The sequence below is a fragment of the Aotus nancymaae genome, unplaced genomic scaffold (assembly GCF_030222135.1).
Source record: "Aotus nancymaae isolate 86718 unplaced genomic scaffold, 86718_ANA_hifiasm-v0.15.2.pri h1tg000033l, whole genome shotgun sequence".
NCBI classification, from domain to species: domain Eukaryota; kingdom Metazoa; phylum Chordata; class Mammalia; order Primates; family Aotidae; genus Aotus; species Aotus nancymaae.
Window position 1 is genome coordinate 21,618,059 of NW_026988447.1, and position 22,601 is coordinate 21,640,659.

At 41.3% G+C, this 22,601-nt stretch overlaps 1 protein-coding gene across 10 annotated transcripts in view; it reads left to right on the forward strand.

Annotated features, from left to right (window-relative positions):
• ZNF827 (zinc finger protein 827) overlaps positions 1-22,601 on the forward strand; it is a 177,431-nt gene that overhangs the window by 39,403 nt on the left and 115,427 nt on the right. For all 10 annotated transcript variants that reach the window (XM_012453999.2, XM_012454000.2, XM_012454002.2 and 7 more), the window contains exons 3-4: positions 7,539-7,711; positions 14,105-14,585. In XM_012453999.2, the coding sequence (XP_012309422.2) occupies positions 7,539-7,711; positions 14,105-14,585 (654 nt within the window). The remainder of the gene's footprint in view (positions 1-7,538; positions 7,712-14,104; positions 14,586-22,601) is intronic.

The window sequence follows — 22,601 nt, forward strand, 5'->3', positions numbered from 1 at the left end:
AAATCGTTTCTTACTTTGCTTTTTACTAAATTTATTCTATTGGTGAAACACTTAATATTTTAATCAGTGGATGTTCAGAATGTTCAAACTGAAAGAGGAGGGAAAGGAATGTCTCAGCTTTGGGTTATAGAAACCTCTGCTGATTGACTTGTACCTAAGGCCTCCCCACCCCGATCCCCCATTTCAATGTGCCTCTGTTCACAGTCCAAGACTTGGAGAAGCAGCTTCATCAGCAGAGTAATTTTATTTAAAAAATCTTTCATTTTGTAAAACTCATGCATGAGGAAAGATCACTGCCAAGAAAATGAGGACCCTTGAAATTGTTACTCAAAAAATATTCCATACGTCCAAGTAGACACATCCTACATTCAAGTTGTTTGTTATTGTATGGATTGGAAACAGAAAAGGGGATGCCCGCACTCTTTCCAGTTAAAGTGAATATCGTTACTTCTCAGCAGCCTAGCTAGATTATGGGTTCATAAGGAGTTCATAGAGTATCTGATTTTGTTATTTGTCTTTGTATCATGGGTACATGATTTGGTGTTACTGGGGATCACTGATATTGGCATCTCAGGAGTGGAAGGAAAGGTGGGTCATCTCCATCTGTCTCCTCCACCCTCCCTGACTCCTTTTCCTTTCCTCCCCCTCCATCCCCCACCTTCCACACATTATACTGTTGGTTTGGGGGCCACCTGGGGCTGGATTGGGATATACCTTTAATTTACGTAAGAAGCGTTATGGAAATGTGAGAGCCATCATCCCTGTTTCGGAACATTTGTCTTGATTGTTTTTCCTCTCCCTTAAAAGGAAATCTTAATTTGATTCAAAATACATAGGTGGACTGGCCTCTCACAACAGGGAAAAGAGTTTCTGTTGCCTAATAACTAAGTAAACAAATAATAACCACCTCAACAACAACAACAAAAAGCCACAAAAATAAACTACACACCATCCTGATGCAGGGATTGCATTTTTAAAAAGCGATTTCTCAAAATGTTGCCAAAAAAAGGGCATATGAAGTTGATTCTTAAGTTACAAAGAGATATATGCTAGAAAAGCTGATCCTGCCTTGAGTAATTTAGACACCAGCATTTCTTTGACCTTCTTTAGGTCGAGGGAAGTCCAAACCATGAAAAAAAATTGTCTTTTAGGTTTGGCCTTATTATTCTTTTTTGAACAGGATTCAGTGGTTGCCAGGTCATGGTGTATTTAATTCCTTAAAGAGTCCACCACTCGACAGCTTTTTCGCCCTGCAAGAGAGATGTGACACTTGAGGGGGAGGTTTCTTTCATGTGACCCTGTGCCCCCAGCACATGCTACACGGCTCCTCTGAAAGCGGACACGATAGAGGGAAGATTATGTCCGTTTGCTATAAAGATAAATGTCACACATTGACTGAATTCTCTTTGAAGCTACTGTTCTGTTGCAGCTAAAAATAAAACAAATAGTTTTGATTTTAAAGACAAAGTTTCTTGTAGAAGGCCAACAAGATTCCCAGGATGCCAGACTCTGAGTTAAAAGAAATAACAGGGAGAGTTTCAGAGAGAGGGTCTCCAAAACATCTTATTGTACTGAATAAAATGTAAATATTCTTAGAAGCAACCTGGTCTTGTACAGCTGAGAACTAAGAATATTTCCTGTGGATCAATACGTAGGGGGTTTCTGGCTGCTGTTTTCTTTCACATTTATGTGATATTATTAAAATTATTGCAAAGCATACAAAGTCTGGGGAGGAGATCGCCTCTCCTGATAGTTCCATTAGGCCCATGGTTATTATAATAAGTCTTTTCTTGGTTTGTTTGTGACAGAGTCTCGCTCTGTAACCCAGGCTAGAGTGCAGTGGCATGATCTCGGCTCACTGTAGCCTCCGCCTCTCAGGTTCAAACAATTCTTGTGCCTCAGCCTCCTGAGAAGCTGGGACTAGGCAGGCACCACCAAGTCCACCTAATTTTTGTATATTTGGTAGAGATGGGATTTCACCATGTTAGTCAGGCTGGTCTTGAACTTCTGGCCTCAAGTGATCTGCCTGCCTCGGTCCCCTAAAGTGCTGGGATAGCAGGCATGAACCACTGGGCCCAGCCATAAGTCTTAATAAGCTTTAATCTGAGAATGATCTCATACATGAACTTGTTTAGAAAATTTGCTTTTTAACCAAGATTTTTGGAACTGTCTGTCATTAATCTCAATTATATTTTCCCAGTGATTTAAACATAGTATGGCTATAGGTATCAGACTTCTCTGAATACTTACTAGTTAAAATAGGCATTAATAAAGTCAGCATCCATAATCACAGATAAACTCAGGGACATCCATTGCTAACCTAGGTTGTTTTTGTTGCCATGAAATAGCATTTGAGACACATGACAAAGAAATTCTGTTAAAAGATTTAAAATCCATGTGTATTGTTACGAAGGAAGATGGGTTGGCATCCTACACAGATGTGCACTGGTAGTGTTGGTAGGTCCAGAATGGAGACTGTGATGATGCACAGATGATGCAGGCCCAGGGTCACCAGGCATCTTGAACTCCTGTGTGTAGAGTAGGTAAGGTCTATATGCAGAAACTACCCAGTTGCAAGTTATCTTGACCTGCTGCAAATCACCACATAGAACTGAACAACAGGACACTTGATTTCAAAGGCTACAAAACAGTTAATTTGTTTTTAAAATACCTTTGTGTTAAAGCAGTTAAGCTACTACAACCCTCTGTGACTTAAAAAAAAAAATCTAGCCCAATGAAATTTTGTTGTTTGTGGATTTATGCATAGACAATAGGGTAGAGCACCAAACAAGAAATGAAGAGATTAGCTGAAATCCCAGTCCTGCCACTAACTAGTAGAGAGACTTGCAGCATACCACCTCAGTCAAGTGTCCTCATCTGTAAACAGAGCTGGTTTGGAATGATCTCCAAGATCCTTTCCTGTTTTAGAATTCCTTGCTTATACTTACTGCTCAGTGTTTTAAAACTCTATTAACTCAAAACAAACTTTTTTTTTTTTCCAATTTTTGAGTTTAATATGTGACTTCTTAAAATTCACTATCAAACCTCCCACAAGATCATCTCTGCTTTGGGCAGCTCTTGCTTGTTATAAATAGTTCAACATATATCACTGTACTTTATTAATGATGTAGTCATACCATATGCGTTTTTAATATAAGCTGCTCCAGGTTCATTTTTGGAAATAGCTGAGGTCTAAGTACATGAACATTTATCTGTTTATCCATCCATTCATTTAGGATGTGTATTGGCGCACTATGTGAAAAGCGTACATACACTCTTGGGCTAACACAAGTTCCATTGGGACTTACTAGCAGCCTCCTGCGTCTTTCTAGCCCTGATTTCACTGTTCTCTATTCCCTTAACCCAACCTTTATCACTTTATCTCCTTACTGTCTAATACACACTTACACACTTACTGAATTATATGTTGTACCTGGCATTGTTTGGGGGCTGGAGACACAAAGGTAAGCACTTCCAGGCCCTATTGCAGCCAATTCCTCCCTCCACTCTCTTCTTCTGTCTTTTCCATGTCTCTTTGTTTCTCTGCTGAGCTGGAATTGCCCCTCAGTATTCTGTCTAGGCTGAGCCGGACCGCACCTGAGCCACACTATGTACTCCTGCTTCTTTGTTTCATATTGGCTCCAGTGACAAACTACCATGTTGGGCCAAGCCCTGAGCCGTGTATTTATTATGTGATGTTAGTTGTTTAAATTTACATCTGCTCTGATGGTGAGTTTTCAGCTTTGCAGAGCATGTCTAGAGTTTGTTTATTGTCACTACTCCTACTACAACAACAACTACTACAAGTAGCTTCTGTTTTCTTTGTGACAGGTGTCTTATGTACATTCAGTATTTCGTTTATTCCAATAATATTATTGCCTATAAAGAGAATATGTCTCCAGAGGAGCAAATTAGCAGCTATTCATTGCACTGGTTCTCTTAGCATTTGGTGGAGTTTAGTTTTGTTTGCAGTGATACTAACTAGCTAGTGTTATGCTTGGGGAAAGTTATTTATTAGGCAATTGTAAACTAGGTAAAATTATGAACATTTCAATCCCATTGCCTCAAGAGTGTATGGTTCATTCTGAGGAAGTGGTCATATTTCCTTAGGTTCTAAATTTGAGTGAAATTTACAGCTGTCAGTTCCCTGAAAATAGTTTGGCATATGAAATAGAATACAACCTTACTTCCTCCCTTCTTTAAAGTGGTTAACAATATCATAGACACCTGGAGGGCGTCCTGCTAAAATATGAAATTTCTTTCTTGCATAAACAAAAATGCAGATGTTACCAGGGGAGATTACTGGCCAAAGGTGAAAATCAATCATGGTGCTCAGGTTACTTTTATCATTTGGTTTCTGTCGTCGTATCCTGCTGTGATCAGTTAAAAATTTCAAAAGTTATAGTAGTGTACCTATTTGACCATATTTCTTGCAGTTAGTTTCTCTTCATTGTGTGTTCTAATTTTTTTGAGTCAGTCCAAGTGCACCCTAATTTGTGCCCAACTCGTGTATTTTGATGTTAATTAAAACTAAGGAAGCATAGCTAAATGGATTTATATGAAATAATAATATGCGGGTTTAAATGTAATGTACTCTGTGATACATTTGAAATAAAGAATCGTTGATTAGGGTGAAGGTTGGGGGGTCTCAGAACAGGAAACACATTGGTCACATTAGGCAAGGCAAACTAGGGGAAGCTGGCAGTGTTCATTTTTTCAGCAAATGCCCTTTTTATTGCCTTCCTGTGGTGTGCCATGAAATCTCAGGTCAGTGGAAAACATCTCAGTTTTTTTCTTCTCTTCCAGACAGCTCGGTAAAATTAGGCAGTTTAGGGATTTGATAGTGGGATATACTTCTTGAAGATGGGGATCAATGACAGCCTGTTTGTTTATCTCTTTCCTATTATTTTGATGTTCTTACAACCCCAAATAGACGTTGTTATGATTTTCTCCCTGTAGTGTATGACAATAATTTCACCTAGAGGCCTGATTCAGTCCTTTCTCTCCAGTCTGTTGTTCATCATGTAGTCTTCGTGATCAGAATATCAGGGTGGAGGAAATGACAAGGAAGGGTAGAAGACGAGAGACATAATTGCAGATAGGGTCCAGATAAGCAGAGGCAATCTACAAAAACAGACAGCAGAAAAGCTACAGAGGGTTAATAAAAATGCTTGTTTATATGTATCTACAAGGTGTGCTCTTCTTAGGGTAAAAGGAAACCCTCACTTCCTCTTACCCCCCCAATTAAAAAAGGAAATACATGTGGTAGAACACATCACAAGTAGAATTTCCAGACATGATTCTTTTTCAAGTTGCATGGTTGAGCTAACCAATATTGCTTAGACCTGTGTTAGTAAAACTGCATTTTTGGAATGCCCCGACTTTATTCCAGAACCCTTCTGGTACCATCCATTTCAAGTGTTCCTTTGTATGTAGAGACTAAATTGATTCAATAAATACACAATGACATTATTTTAAAGTATACTTTTGGGAATATTTTCTTTTAAAATTAGAAGAGTAACGTGTACATTTAAAAATTCAAACAGTACAAAAGGATATGAAATGAAAACAGAAGTCTCCCTCCCTGATTCCTTCCTTTTAATTCACAGTCCTTCAGTGGTAACTGCTTAGTGGTTTCCAGGGTATGCTTCCAGAAAACTTTCATACAAACAAGAAGATACCGTTTTTTGTTTGTTTCATTTATTCATGCCATTCTCCCCACTCCCTCCCTTTATTTTTTCTCAAGTATTTTAAAGCAAATGCCAGACACCATATCTGCTTGCCTGTAAATACTTCCATGTATATATCTTCAACAGATAAGGACTTTAAAAAAATAACCAAAATTCCACTATCACATCTAACAGGAGCAACAATTGTTAAGTGATATTATGGAATATCCAAGCTATAATCAGTATTTCCTCAATTATCTGAGAAATATTCTTTTACAATTGTTTTATTTAAACAGAATCTAAACAAGCTTCTCACCTTGCGGTTTTTTGTATATATCTCTTAAGTCTTATTTTTCCATAACCTCTTCTTTTTTAAAAATGTCATTTACATGTTGAAGAAACCGGGTTGTTTGTCCTGAGGAATTCATACATTATGGATTTGGCTGATTTCATCCCGTTGGTGTGTTTAACACTTTTTAAAAAAATCAATTGTATTTCCAATAAAGGGCTAGTTATATAGAAGATTGTTTAATTTTTTATAAGGACATTTCACAGATGGCATATCAGAAGTATCTGTTATGACACACAGTATGTGTCCCATTTTTAGTAATGTTAAGATTAATTAGTGGTTTTACGTGTTGTCAACTTGATCCATTCTTTATAAAGCTCGCTGCTAATATTTCACTCAATGGTTTTAGCTGAGATTGATTCTCATTTTTTCGAAAACAAAAATAGAATCATCCTGGATATGTGGTTTTGTATATTGCTTTATCCACCAATGCTAATATCCTGGACATGTTTTTATATCATCGTCTCTAGATCTAGCTCATTTTTAAAAGTGCTTTCTATATTTTATTGTGTGAGCATATGCCAAGTAACTTAGCCAGTTTGGAAATATTTCTGATTCCTTATGATTAAGTAAGAAATGTCCAAGTTCTTAACTCTGCTTCTTTATACTCCCTGTATCCTCAAGTTGCGGAGGCTAGTGTGGCACTGAGCAACGTAAGTTGGTAGACCAGAAGTTTTAGCAATAGTGTCACAACAGAGATGCCTCACTTTGAAAGGAATCTTAGCTTTATTTGGAGGAGGTAGTTGGTTTGTTTAATTTCTGGAAAAATTGGAGCATTTGTGGTGGCCTCATTGCAGCTCTTCCCAAAGTGAGCAGCGAGGCCCAGTCACCGTGCAGACGAAGGCAGCACATATTGTTAGTGGCTACCAGAGGGACAGAAATAAAAGGGTCAAAAACCCTGACCTTAAGACCCCCTGATGGCTAAATTGGCAGCAGCATCTGCTCAAACCACAGCTAAACAAGTCAGCAGTACGGATCCGAAAATTTGTCTCCATTGAAGTTCAGAGACTGAGGTTTATGATAGCTGTTTGGTTTTCAGTGTGGAGCAGTGCATTATTCTCTGTCCCATGTGATTTGTTTTTATTTCTCACTGTTTTCCAAGTTCAGGAATTCAGACACGGACTCAAGTCTGACAGTTTCCTTCAGGAAACAAAGCCCCTGCATTCAGGCTTCTGTTACTGTGCACAGTGCCCTTGGGCCCTGAGTTAGGACAGGCCAGGCGAAGTCCCTTTGCAGATGTCTTCCTTAGTGTTTGATGGCCTTTGGAAGTAAGAGTTTCACAGGGCGGGATGATCAGATTTCGGAAAATGGAGCCCAGATGGAAGTGACTAGATGAATATGGGTTCCTACCTGAAGAAAAGCAGTACTAAAACTTTCTTATGGATAAAATCTTGGAATTGTAAAGAAAAAACCCCAAATCATTTTTAGTGCTTTTTATATGGCAATGTATATGAATTAGTGCCAGATGCAACGTGCCTTGTTGTTTTCCTTAATGTTCCTTTCTTTCTCCTTCTTCCAAGCCTCAGAAGAGGAAAGTGGAAAGCCTTTCCAGTGTCCAATATGTGGTTTGGTTATAAAAAGGAAGAGTTACTGGAAGCGGCACATGGTGATTCACACAGGTTTAAAAAGTCATCAGTGTCCGCTCTGTCCATTCCGGTGTGCTCGCAAGGACAATCTCAAATCCCACATGAAGGTAAGCCACCTACGGACCTCTTGGAGAGGCAGGCACAGCCAGGGCTCCTGTACATGGTCTGGTACAGGAGGCTTCTTGGCCGAGGGAGGGCACCACTGATGGAACATGTAGATGACAGCACTCCTTGTAGCAAGGTAGAATTCAACATCAACGTGTTAATGTCCACTTTGCAGCCAAGAGCTTAAAGGCAGAGAGAACCTTCAGTATCCAAATAATATATTTACTGGAGGGTGGTCCTCTCCTATAGGGGAGCAAGTCTGCCTGGCTTGTGTGCTGACGCATTTCTTGGGGCACTCAGAGGCAGGGTTGGGGAACAGCAAGAAGCAAGGAAAGCCAAGTTCAGGAAGAACTGCTGGACTGAGAACCAAAGAGAGGGCTCCTGGACCTGCTCCCCTTCCTGGAGAGACTGCTGTCGGCTGTTACGGCTTTACCCTCGAGCTTGCAAACCCAGAGAAACACACAGAGACACCATGTAGGAAGCATGAAGACATTGGAAGGCAGCTGGCCTTTAACTTTACTTAGCCCTTTGGGAGGCTTCGGGGCCCTTTCTAACAAGGCTAAAGTCCTTGAGGCTGTCAGTGTTTGAGTTGTCATAATTCCCAGGATTACATTTACCAAACATCCAGGGACATCATTTTCAATGTCCTATTAAAAACAACAGGGAGCTCAAATCTAAGCTAAGCATGTACAGAATTGACTAGAATCCGTGAGTCCCTCTGTTGTGAGCTGGGGGAAAACTTAGTCAGATGGAAATCTTTTTAGCTGACCCTATTAATGCGAAGGGTTTTGTCTCAAAATCAAGGAGGAAAGTCACGGGATCCAAAGAGCATGGGCTTTTGAATTTGATAGACGTGAATTGAAATCTTTTTATGCAACTTATTAGCTAAGTGGCCTTGAGCTAACGTTAACCTTTAGACTCTGAATTTTCTCATCTGTTAAATGGGAATGATAATGTTTGTCTGGAAGAGTTGTTACTAGTACTTAAGGAGAGAATATTAGCAAAATGTTTGACACAGGAATTTTCAATGGAAGTTATTTAATTCTAGTAACTATCATTGAGCATCTTAATAGCAATCATATCTTCACTGATATTTCAGTATGATTTGGCTGTGGATGTTATTTATAAAGTGTTTACTTTCCTACCATAAGAAGTATAATGTATGGACATAATTAAGGTATTTGCTTATTTGGAAATCTTACCGTCTAATCCTTCTGAATAGATCAGTAATCACTCTTCAGAATTGCATCTCTAAAAAAGTGTGACCAGATAGAACCTCTACTGACTTTAAGAAATAGCTTGGAAGATTAAAATAATTTAAATCCATGATGTAATTTGTTTTCTATCATTTGCCTTTGTCTCCTGGGAGTAGCATGCCCTTCGTCTTCAGAATCCATTTAACCAGGAGTTCTGGTTGGCTGAATTTTACTCAGCTGACTTAGTTTTTACTTTAACCCTCCTCATCCTCTGTCACGTCTTCCCAAAGTAAAAACTTACATTTTAAACCTGCAGAGTTGAATTTCATTAGCAGGATGAGACTTCAAAAGAAATGCCTTTAAAATGGAAATTTGTTTTAGTTACTATTTCCTAAGCTGTGTTTAGAAATCAGCTCTGGCAAATTTAAAGCTTCAGCGAACAGAAAACTTGCATCTAGCCTGACACCTTGGAAGCTTGGTTTCATCTCAGGGTCACTTAAAACAACCTATTTATAAACCCATGGAAAAAAAGCAGGGTTTTCAATAGCAGGAACTACTGACCCTGAAACTACAGGGAGATGAGTTGGGTGCCTTGATGACACAGACGGCCGGCCATGGCAGTGTCACAGATGAGAGCTGCAAGGGCTTTGCGGGTCGTGGGGTCCTAGAATGCTTTCAGAACAAATCAATAACCAGTACGATAAAGCAGTTGTGTGAAATTACTACTTTATTCAAACTCATGGTGTCCTAACCTGTTGAGCTATGACTTGAGCTTTTGATACGGGAAGTGTGAGAAGAGCTCATGCAAGTTTAATTTTATCAAATGGTATATTCTTTCTTGTTCCTGCTTTCCACCTCTCTTATTGGCAGCTCTTTTTTTAATTAAAGCATTCATGATTTTATTTGGCTAAACATACTTTAATTTTGCTACATTTTGCAAACCCAGTCTACCTGAAAATATAATGGTTGTAGTCTTACGCATAGATATCCTCTGCTACATCCACCAGAGACTACAAATATGGACAGACAATTTTTTTTTTTTCGAGACCGAGTCTTGCTCTGTCGCCCAGGCTGGAGTGCAATGGCACAATCTCAGCTCACTGCAACCTCCATCTCCTGGGTTCAAGCAATTCTCCTCCTTCAGCTTCCCAAGTAGCTGTGACTACAGGCATGCGCTATCACTCCTGGCTAATTTTTGCATTTTTAGTAGAGATAGGATTTCACCATGTTAGCCATGCTGGTCTCAAACTCCTGACCTCAGGCAGTCTGCCCGCCTTGGCCTCCCAAAGTGTTGGGATTACAGGCATGAGCCACCTCGCCCAGCCATGGACAGATTTTCTAAAATGAATTCTGCCTAAGAAGTGGGGGCAGTAGGCTGGGCGAGGCGGCTCATGCCTATAATCCCAGCACTTTTGGAGGCCGAGGCGGGCAGATTGCCTGAGGTCAGGTGTTTGCGATCAGTGTGGCTAACGTGGTGAAATCCCGTCTCTACTAAAAAAAAAATACAAAAAAATTAGCTGGGCATGGTGGTGTGTGCCTGTAATCCCAGCTACTCCGGAGGCTGAGGCAGGAGACTCCCTTGAACCCAGGAGGTGGAGGTTGCAGTGAGCCAAGATCACTCCATTGCACTTCAGCCTGGGCGATAGACTTTGTCTCAAAAAAAGAAAAAGTGGAGGGAGTATAGCCAGAGATTAAGATCTCAAACAGATCTCAAACTGTAGGGTCAGGAAAACCTTAGAATCTGAGTTTCACCTTAGGAGCTGTGAGACTTTGGAAGAATCATTTAACTGTCCAAACCTCTGTTTCCACTAATGCAGTTAATAATCACACAGGCTATCTCATGGGGTTGTTCTAAGAGTTAAATGAGATAACGCACATAAAGCACTTAATACAGTGCCAAGCCTGGAGAAACAACATTCAGTAATCATTATCTGAAAGCCATCTGAATATACATTAGTGTTTATTTACATTTAGAAATAATCAATGAAATGGCATAAAAAATTACTCTAAAATAAATTTTTATGCCTTTCTCTTTTTGTAATCTGCATTAATGCTGAGAACTTAGAAAAACTGATTTAAAAAAATATAAAATTGATCCTTAATCCCATCACCCAAAATGATAAATAAGCATTATCATTTTGATGTATATTCTTCTATATTGATTGTATCAATATTTTTAAGAAAAATGGGATTCTACTTTCTTTGTTCAACAAATATAGTACTTACTGTATTTGTATTATAGTACTTACTCTATCCTATTGTGTTCTAGGCACTGTACATTTTTTTAGTCCACCTTTCCTTCATAATATATTGTGCAAATGTTTTTATGAAGTTAAATAGTGTGGAAGGAGCCTATAAAGGCCTCCAGCTTCCTCAGGGTTATCTCAGATTTCCATTAAGGAACATACAGGAATTAAACATGAATTCATAAGCTAAAATTGAATGGAAAAGGTGAGAAGGACTGCTAAGACAACACTGGTGAAATATTATCAAGAAACTGACCAAGAGTCAGGGTACTGAGTTCTAGTAGTCTCAGGTCTGCCGTTTAAGGAGCTGTAACTTCTTATTAAAGCCCTCACCTGTCCCCCTAGTGCGGGATGGAGTAGAGGTTTCCCAAAATTTGCCGAAGCTCTGAAGTACCACGACCCAAACATCCAACTGTTACCAAGAAATGGCCCTAATGGTGAAGAGATAGCCCTAATGATGTCACGGCACCTGATATGGGTTGTCTGTGTGAAATGACCAGGGTGTTAGTGAGCCCCTAAACATGGCCTGGAGAGAGTGACATGCTTTAGACAAGCATTTCTTCATTTTAGTAGACTAAGAGGGTCTTTAAAGCAAATGTCAAGCTAAACAGAATAAAAATTATGATCAGAAAAATGCTCCAATGTCAGGAGAGAAGGGGATAAAACTGCATTCAGAGGATAAAGCCAACACTTCTCTCAAAGGCCAAATGTGATATATAGTCCCTTTGGAAAAGTATAGCTCAAATAAAATTGTTAAGTGCAAAAGTCAACAAGATACCCACTGTTTTTCCTTTAAAGCTTCACTAATTTGTCCATAACTAAATATAACAAGACCAGGATCTGGTGGAAAAGAAGCCACATAAAATACTTGCACACGGACTGTTTTTAATCCAGGGCTCCCTTTTTATTTTAGAACTTGGGCTCACGCTCTGTCCTTTTCCTTCTTCCAGAAGCTGCTTCCGGAGCTTCTGTTCTGGATTAGCTCCTGTCCTCTCTTGGGTCAGTAGATGTAAGGACACTTCTGAAATGGCATGTGCCCCACTGCACTGCTCTCAGGGATGATGGAAGCTCTCTGCCTCGTGACCTTTACCACCTGGTTCCGGGGCAAGCTTTTGGCAGCACCGGTCAGGGTCCCGTGGGACTGTGACCTGAGGTCCCCAAGGTGTCTGCTTCTGCATGAATTGTCTGGAGGAGATGGTGGGGATTTGAGGAGGAAGCAAATGAAATGGAAGCTCTCTGCCTCATGACCTTTACCACCTGGTGCTGGGGCAAGCTTTTGGCAGCACCAGTCAGGGTCCCGTGGGACTGTGAACCCAGGTCCCCAAGGTGCCTGCTTCTGCATGAATTGTCTGGAGGAGATGGTGGGGATTCAGGGAGGAAGCAAATGAAATGACCAGCATCCAGTGAAATCCCTTTGTTGTGAAAGAACAGAAAGGTGATGTTAACAGCCGGAGACAATCGGTGTGTTTCCCCACCCCCAGCACTCTGCCCGGGCACAGGGAAAGCCTTTTCATAAGCAGGACTTTGCCTAACCGGGTTTAAGTGTGTATGGTTATTTCTGTTGAGAAACTCATGCCTTGGGGGACCCAGAATCTCTTCGGTTGTTTTTTTCAAAAAGCCACAGTGGGGTGCTGTAGCGACAGGATCTCACCATTAACTTTTAATTTCTTTGCTTTTGTTGGTCACTTAACATTATTTAAAAGTATGTTTTGGCTGGTGAATAATGCTTTTGGATTGCATTCAGAATGCATAAACAGCTGTTGTAAAACTCACTCTCTTGGAAAGAAAACCTACCCAGAGGGGCCAGGTGGTGCAGCGGGTTAACTCATGAGCCTTTGACCTTGGTGAGACCTGGGTTCAAGTCCTGCTTAGGTCACCCCTAAAAGAGCAAGTGTCAGTTTTGTTTTGCTTTTGGATTCCAATTGCTTACTTGTTTGTTCAGATCACACAGCTCCCCAAATCATTTGGCCCACATCTACACCATTGGCAGTTTCTACTTAAGGGAGGGCCAGTCCTGAAATAGCAGAGTGTAGCAGGTCAGCACTAAAGTACATTGGCAGAGATGAATGGGGAAGTTACAAGCTTATGAGCACCTGCCAGCTCAAAGCCTGGCTCCAGCCAATGCAATGATTTCTTCACTTTTTTAAGCACTAAATTTGGTAGTGACAGGAAGAAAAAAAGTTTCTCCCAATTTTTACAGGTATCATGTGCATGCAAGACTGGAACTGGATTTAAAAGTCTGCATTCTTTCATTGCAGACGTCAGAACCCGGAGCATGATATTATAGCCACATTTGGAAAAATTAGTTTCCTCTTGCTCAGAATACTTGGTGAGGGTCAGACCTTGGTTTTTCTCCTACTTTGCTTTTTTTGTCTGTAATTTCGCTCAATCCATTTATTCTGGGGCCTCAATTTCTCTGTCTTTGAAACGGGAATACCCTGGAGACATCATTTTCTACATTCTTAATTACCTAAGAGCAGCATTTTGAAAATTGAAATTATGTTTGCAAAACATAGCTAATTCTCTGGGTGACAATAATTGGGTACATGCAAACTATCATTACTGTGAGAGGAATTACTTGACAGGTTACTTCTTTGACCCCCAACTAGTAATTATGTAAGTTTGAATTGTGCTGGGTTTATAATATTTTCTCCGAAGATATCAGCTGAGATCAGATGACCAGAATATTGGAATGCTACCCAAAATAGCATCCATTGGCTGACTGCATCCTCAGTGGTGAACGTGGCCCCAGTAATGGACTCTTAACCTGTGTGGACCCACTTTATGTTTAGGGATTGGCCTCATTACCTGGAGCCCAGTAATGAAATGCTCTGCAGTACAAAGGCCAGCCCTTCGCATGGTGAGGAAATGATTGATGAATAGTTTGGATCTACAGCAAGGCATTTTCCATAAATGCACGGTGGCTAGCTCATTCTTCTTGCTTCTCCGTCAGGTTCATCAGCACCAGGATCGGGGAGAGACCTTTCAGTGCCAGCTGTGCCCTTTTACTTCCTCACGCCACTTCAGCCTGAAACTCCACATGCGTTGCCATCAGCACTTCCTGAGGACAGAAGCCAAGGTGAAGGAGGAGATCCCAGACCCAGATGTCAAGGGATCTCCCCACCTCAGTGACAGTGCCTGCCTGGGGCAGCAAAGGGAAGGAGGAGGGACAGAGCTAGTGGGGACCATGATGACGTCTAACACTCCAGAGAGGACTAGCCAGGGAGGGGCTGGCGTCTCGCCTTTGCTGGTGAAGGAGGAACCCAAGGAAGATAACGGCCTGCCCACCTCCTTTACTTTGAATGCTGCCGACAGGCCCGCCAACCACACAAAGCTGAAAGACCCCTCCGAGTATGTGGCCAACAGTGCGTCAGCATTGTTCAGCCAGGACATCTCTGTTAAGATGGCGTCTGATTTTCTCATGAAGCTGTCAGGTACTTGAATAGGGTTGTATTCTCCCTCTCTCTCTCTTTCTCTCTCTATCAGTATTCTCATCTGCAAAATAAGCTGGTAGAACTAGATGATTTCAAGGTCCCTTTAAATTTGGATAGTCTGCACTTTCATACATTTTCTCCTTGACTTTGTGTGTGTGTAATCCTTTGGAAGTAGTATTGCTTTGGCTTGGGTCTCAAAACAGTAGGGATTGTTATTTCCTTCTGTTTTTTTTCCCCTTGGTGAGTTCTTATTGTAGTGGGGAAAGGTCGCATGGTAAGCCAGGTTTGTGTCAGTTGCTTGTGTGACCTTGGGCCCTGTTTAACGTGTCTCATCTGCACTGGACTTGCATGGAATACCTCATTTTGGCATTATTCAAGTTCTTTACTGTCTTAATTTATACGATTTTTAAAGGACATCTATACAAAGGCTACGATTAGGAATTACAGACTTCTAAAATTTGAGCAAAGATAACTATCTTTAATAAACTTTTCAGGTTTTTTTAATGGGAAATTTTTTTATTATGACAAAATATATTTAACATAAAATTTACCATTTTAACTATTTTAGGTGTACAATTCAGTGGCATTAAGTACATTCACATTGTTTGTGCAAACCATTACCACCATCCTTCTCAAGAACCTTTTCATTCTCTCTAACAGAAACTCATTAAACAACTCTCAGTTCACCTCTCCCCTCCAGGCCCTGGAGACCACTGCTTTATGTCTCTGAATTTGACTACTCTAGGGACCTCATGTAAAGCGGAATTTAAAAACACATTTTTAAAAAATTCTTTTTTTAAAAAAAACTGCCCTGATCCATTTGTGAAAAAAAGATGGAGTATAGATTATAAAGATGTGTTCTTATTAGTTGACATTACTTTCCATCACCATCAAATTGTACGTGATGTTTCTCGTTTTTTTATCATTTTTTTCCCCACGTATTTGATTTAGATTGTGGTGTTGAACAGGAGCATCAAGGTGTTAGGGCACTCTGTTTTTCCTATCATTCTCTTTTGGAATAAGGTGTGTTGCAGGATTGTGCGGCTACTCATTATGTTTTTTAAAGTATGATTTTAAATTTTAAAAGAGATGTAGGGGGTGGGGAAAGGTCTGTGGAGAATTGGTTCTGTCTTTCAGTGAAGATGGCAGGCCCCACGATGATTTCCAAATGCCATTTCAGCTCTTTCGAGATTGACAATACCCTTTTAAATGGAGAATAATTGGTCACCGCCTTCCTTTAAATGGACTGTGAGTCGCATTTCACTAAATGTCATTGCCAGGTGAATTAGAGGTTCAGCTCCACTCTGAAGTCCCTTTGCTCAGCGACACTTCAGTCGGGTCTTTTGGAATGTCGCCGTCATCCCAGATCTTTGCTCCTTACGAGTGGGAGAGACTAGTTGGAAGAAGTGAGGAAAGGTAGGGGATGGAAAGTTAGGTGTCCCAGAAATGAACCAAGTAGGCAAAGAGCAGGGAATGTGACAGTGAAGCACACTGACTTGCAGTGAGAGTGTGGGGATCCTATGCTGAAATTGGCCAAGTCACAGGATTAAAATGCTTCTCACTGCGGCCCTGGAGAACGCCAACTTCTCTGCTCCTCATCACCCCTCTCCCCCGACTTCTCCCTCTTCTATTCCAGTGTAGGGGAAAGTGTGATTTTTAGAGACTTTGAGTTTCATATTTAAAAATTTTTGAACCTGTGGGGAAAATTCCATGTTTGCTGTCCTGATCCTTCAGGATTTCACCTCCAAGGGAACTCTAGTTTTTCCTTAATTGTGATAGCAAAGGGGGCTTCTTTTATGGGCCCTTATAGTGCAATCCCCAGAGAAGGAATGCAAATGATATATTCACATAGCATAGCTTAGAAAGGGGACATTTCTTTACCTAATAGACTGGCGCAATCTGAGTGGAGGTGAATGACTCTGAGTAAGGTGTTACTCCCTTTACTCCATGACTCCAGGGATATTTTAAAATCTGGAGGAAGATGAGAGGGAGCAGGGAAGGTTTGGTCTTTGGATAAAACACTTGTGTATGATGTGTGGCTCCTGCTGGGCTCAGCTCTGAGTGCCCACATTAGGCTCTAATTAGCTCCAGACCCATTCTCGGGGAGCAAAAGATAAGGCTGCTTAGCGCCGGCACTGCAAGCAGCAGAGGCACGAGGGGAGAAGCCAGTTGATAGGTTGGGGTGAGGAACTGCACATCAAAGCCTTACATTGTGGTCTGTGTTTTCAGTTAGCTATTGATGGGGAGTTGTTTATGGTTTGGCAGTCAGAATATTTACTGACTGATCAATTGGCGTAAGAAAACAGATAACAAATGCACACACTATTTATGCAAAAGGCCCATGCAGCTATTTTATGGTGGCTTACTAGAGGTCCTGAAACCTGACTTGTATGCACTGTTACCTAGCAACCTGTTATAAAGTCACCGGGGAGAGAGATGCATCCTTAATTTTTTTGTGTGTGCATATTTGGATGTAAATGTAAACTTGGTGACTGTGGCAGTGCAGCTCAGGAGAGAAGATGTGTTAAAAGGAAAGGAATACATTTTCTGGAGCAATTTTTTTTTTAATTTTTCTTACTCTGGTTGTTCTGGCCATACATTTGATAGCTGCTTTCGCTGTGGTGCCCTACCTGGCTGTGTCTGTGGATATGATTTAGGGACAGAAAGGCTAAATCCCAGGGAGCTGCGGCTGAGTTTCTAGCTCTTCCCATAATCAAATGTAGTGGAGTAGTGGCCAGTCTCAGGCCTTGTCCCTTGGCGTTATAACGGCGCCATTGTTCTTGCACTGAATTTTTTCGCTGGGCTCTGTCCGTGCACCTGCTGGTACTGTAGGGTGCAGCTGTTTGTGGGCACTGAGTCTGTGAATCTTTGTGCCAGCCAGATCACTGTCTGCAAAACTGGAGCACAGTGACAAATTCAAGCGTGTAGACACCTACTTGTTTCCAAAAGAGAGAAAACACTTGATGCTTTCTTGCCTGGTTATTAAGAGGAGCCTTTCTTGCTCCTTCAACTAAAACTAAGCATAAAGATGTCTGAATGGAACCCAATGGGATTAAAAGTCAGTGGATAGAATGCTATTTTAAATGGACCCTCAAAGCCCCCCACCCCCACTCCTGTTAGAGGTTTCTTAACGTGCATGATTGTGAAATAAAACCCCGTCTCCCAACCATCAGCTATTCTTCTGACTGACCCCACGCTGAACATTGCTTGGTCCTTCAAGAATAATGCTGCTTCCAAAACCGAGGCTTCCAGGCCCGGCCTCACAGTGGATTCAGGGAAGAAGAGTATGGGTAGCTTTCTGGGCTGACAGAAAAATGAATTTTATAAATTTCGCCCATGGTTTAGACTGATGCAGGCCTGAGAGGGCTCCAGGCCTGTATGTTTCAGTCGCTCTTTCCTGGAAGCTGGAAGGCATATGCAAATCATTGCATGTCAGGGCAGGTGAGCCAGTGGTCATGTGGCTAGGGGTGTTCAGGGAATAGGTGCTCACCTGACTGTGGAGAGCTGAGTTCCTGCTGATTCTGTGCCTTGTCGCCCATAGCCAGCAGCAGTTCTTAACCTCAGCTGCACATTAGCCTTGCCTGGGGAGTTTTTCACAAAATGCCAGCGTCCAGAAATTATGATTCACTGGGATAGGCCCTAGACATTGGTATTTTCTTTAATATCCTCAAACGATTTTAATGTGCAGAATGATTTTAATGTGCAGCCAGGGCTGAGGACCACTGACGTGGATATAAACTTGGTACCTGGTACTGTATTTTTTGGGACAGCTGTGGTTTTCATCAGTGCAGTTTTGTTGCTGTGGTCTCCACCCTAGACCATGAAACAGGACATGGTGGTATAAGATGGGTCTGTGGCTTTCACCATGGATTAAGATTGACATGAAGGAGAGGCCTGGGTGAGCCGTGCTCAGGGATCTCCAGGTAGTTCCTTGTGGGGCCTCCTGACAGGGGATTTTCTCCAGTCAAAAAGTCTCAAGCCTCGGTGCAGAGCATCAAGGAACTGACAGGGTCATCGTTATTAGAAGCCTGATTAAAAGTTGCCTGCAACAGTGGCCTTACATCATTTCTTTTTCTGAAAACTACACTTTTAAAGACATAAAATTTAATTCTAACTCTCCAAATTATAACCAAGCAGTTGACAGAAACTTGGCACTTCACTTGTTGGCTGGGAATATCTTTTTGTCCCTGGTTTTCCAAAATAAAAGATATGTCATTTCAACTATTTTTAATTTGGAAGCCAGCAAAAATTGTTGTGCTGTCTCCCACATTATATTAATTTCGTAAAATTGAGACCAAAATAATTTTAACTAGGAGACATGGACTTCTTTAAAGCAGCAACTTACTTTTAGCCTCACAGAGACAGTTTGTGAACAAATGGATAGAAGCTAACCGTTTCTGACTTAGTAGTAGCTCAGCCATTAAACAGCAAAGGTGTCCACGTATAAATGTAGGGTGTAGGTTAATGTGTTTGTGTCATATACTGTAGTTTTCCATCTGCCTTTGTTCTACAGCTTCCATCTATTTCACACTATTTTAAGCCTCTGTAGGTACAATAGAATTTTTGTATAAATGGCGGCTCCCAGTCTTGCTTTACCTTCGTTTGTGCTGCTGGAGAAGGAGGGATGGGAGATGCCCATTGAACCAAGTCATCTTCATTGCCCATTGGCTCTGATTGCCTTTCTGTAAAGGCAATCATCTCAACAAATGAGCCTTCTTCCAAGTAAATGCCATCCTCGTGTTATTCACACCCTGTGACTGCAGTGCCAGCAGCCAGGGGGCTCTTCCACTGCCCACGCCTGGGCATGCCTGCCCCAGTTAGGTGATTTTTGACAGTTTCCCTTTGCATTTCCAGTTTGGCCCTTCCTTTTAACCCTGCCTTGTTTTCCTCGTGATGAGCACTCACTGATCATGTGACTAAAATTCCTCATGTGAGCAGCTGCGTTTAGGGGCCTTATATGTGAAAGCAGCTTGAATGCCCTTTTGAAATCTTTGACTTTATTGAACTTGGTGATTCATATGAGAGGGAGAGTGTGACTCTTTCCTGTTTTTCAGTGACTTGCCACTCATGAGACAAACACTGACCTGAGTTAAGAAAGGGGCAGGTGGGATTATAGGTAACTGGGGCCTGGAGGATTATGAGTGGGGCCTGGATTGCTTACACACACAGGTTGAGTTCTTATGCTAGTTGCTCATTGCTTATTATTTTTACTTTATTTAATGCTTACTCTGTGCCCTTTAACTTTTTTGAACCTCGTAGCAATGCCATAAGTAGGTGGTATTAGTATTCCCATTTTACAGATGAGGAAACTGACAAGTGGAGAGGTTAGGAGTCTTGCCCAGGTTAGCACAATGAATAGGTGGTAGAAGTGGGATTCTAATCCAGGCAGCGTGGTTCCAGGTTTCCCTTCCTCAGGCTGTCTGTACCCCCAAATTACAGAAAGAAGCAGCAAAAACAGAGAACGGCAAAAAGGTCTCTGTTCTCTGCCCTTCTTGTGTGTTGTGGAATTAGCCAGAATTTCAGCATGTTCTGGATGCTGTTATGTCAGACAACTTCAGAATTTGTGTTAATAGTTTTAGGCATCTCAGGAATTATTTAGTGCAAATAGAGCAGTAAGGGTAGGGCCAACTGGTATTTCTGTAGCGCTTCATAGTGTATAGTGTATTTCTAAATATATCATTTCATAACGAGCAGGTAGATGAGAAAACTAAGATTTGGGGTAAATAGCTGTAGAAGAGTCATGACTGGAATCCAGACCTTTCTTTCCTCACTGTGCTGGATAATAGAGTGTATCTAGCTCTAGAATTGCCATGAGAGTGATTTTTTATCGTGATAGACCCCTGGGAAATTTTACCAAACTCTGTTGTATCTGTAAAAACAAAGCAAAGTGTCATTCTCCTTGAAGTCCACTCTTTTTACTACTGTTGTTATTATTGTTACTGCTTCTACTATTATTATTATTTTAAGAGCTATAATTAATCAAAGGTGCTTACAGTGAGCTGAGCACTTTGCCAGCCACATCATGTAATTTCTCATTTAACCTTCACCACAGCCCTGTAGGGTCTGTAATAGTAAACCTAGGTTATAGATGAGGAGGCTGAGACTTAAAGGTTTCGGCTGCAAGGGACAGAGCAAGGATACAGCTCTGGGTAACAGCAAAAGCTTGGCTCTTGACCACTTAATTAGCTATTACCTATTTTTTTTTCTCAGTTGAGCAAACTGTCTTTTGACCTCCGCCTGCTTCACTGTTTATTTTCCTTGGCTTCAAACCATGGCATCATTTCTAATGCATGCACTTTCAGTCACTAATCCGGTTAAATTTTTTATGTCTTCAAAATTGTACTGAAATTTTTATCTACACTCCATCCCTTCACATTCAGCCTCCTCCTCGCGCCTTGAAGTTGCCCCTCCAGCTCCCCCTCCATGCCTTTTCCACCTAGCACCGTCCCCACCCATCCACCCAGCATTTCTGATGGACTCTTCTTCCAGTACCTCTTGCATCAGATCATACTCCTGTCTGGCTAGCTCTTTTCTTTCTTTCCCATCTTCTCTCTCTCCCTCCCCGCCTCCCTCCCTCCCTCCGTTCCCTCCTTCCTCCCTTCCTCCATTCCTTTCTTCCTTTCTCTGTCTTTCCTTTCCTTGTCTTGTCTTATCCTTTTTTTCTTTCGAGATGAAGTCTTACTCTGTCACTCAAGCTGATCTTGAACTCCTGACCTCAAGCGATCCTCCCACCTCAACCTCCCAAGTAGCTGCAGTTACAGGCGCAGGCCAAGGCCACCATGCTCAGCCCCGGCTCTTTTCTCCTGAGTAACCATCTCCCCACTCCTCTTAAGAAAGCTGTTAACAGTCTTTACCAGCTCATGAACATACCCCTCTCATTTCCATTTTTCTACCTTTATTCATGTTTTTCTTGGGGTTTGATCATTGGAACCATGGAATTACATGTATACCTTCCTCCTCTTGAGGGGAGCTACAAAGTCACAGTGTAAAAAGGTGGTCCTTTGGAGAGGGGAACCGTAGCCATTTCGTGGTCTGCCATAGTCCAGAGTTCTTCAGATTCTCTGAGTGATCCACAGTGACAAATATCATTTACAAACCGATCTGTAAAGCAGAATGTCAGCATATTAATTTAAAATGACAGGTATAGCAGTCAAGAGGAGATGTCATTTAGGGCAGGTGGGTACTGACTTTCCTGAAAAAGGTTGGGAATCTATTATCCAATCTTCAGGTTTTCTTTCTTCTAGTCTCCAGGCAAACCACTCCATTGCTGTTCACACATTTCGTTCTTTGGCCATGTTAATAGTAGGAATTTACTCAGAGCTTGATTGGTTTTCCAGGACTTGTTCTTCCTGCTTTTGACAAGGGAGATATCCTGTCTGTTAAGTGGATTACTGCAAATGGCTACCTTTATCCTTCGTGGGTTGGTTTTAGTAGTTTAGTTTTTACAGAAAAACTTTATTTATTTTAAAGTTCTTGAGGCACTGCTCACTGGCTACCTTTGACCCTTCTCCAGAAGCTGGTTTGCCCCTTTGGCTGTTGCTATCACAGGGGCGCTTACAGTCTTGGTTTGGGTACATAGGCCCTGAAGTGTGGCCAAGAATTAGCTCAGGTGGGGGTTAATGAGAAATATGAGATGGCTAAATTTCACTAAACACTAATTATAAAATGATTTAAGGGAAATTAAAGAACAAGATTTAAAAATATTTAGCGAATGTTCTAAACATTCCATTTGAATATAATACGCTTAACATGTAACAGTCATATTTAACCGTTATTAATTATTATTTAATTAAATCTTGGCTTTTCTTATGATTTCAGAAGGCAATTTCTCACCCAGAGCACATCGCAGTGCTGAAAAATCCCAGATCCCCAGCCTGTTCATTCATACATACATACATACATACATACACACTGCTAACAAGGGAACTTGGTTAGACAGAACAGTACCAACTTGTCGTCTGGAGAGTTAAGCTCTGATTCTGGTTCTATCATTAATGAGCTGTGTGATTTTCAAAA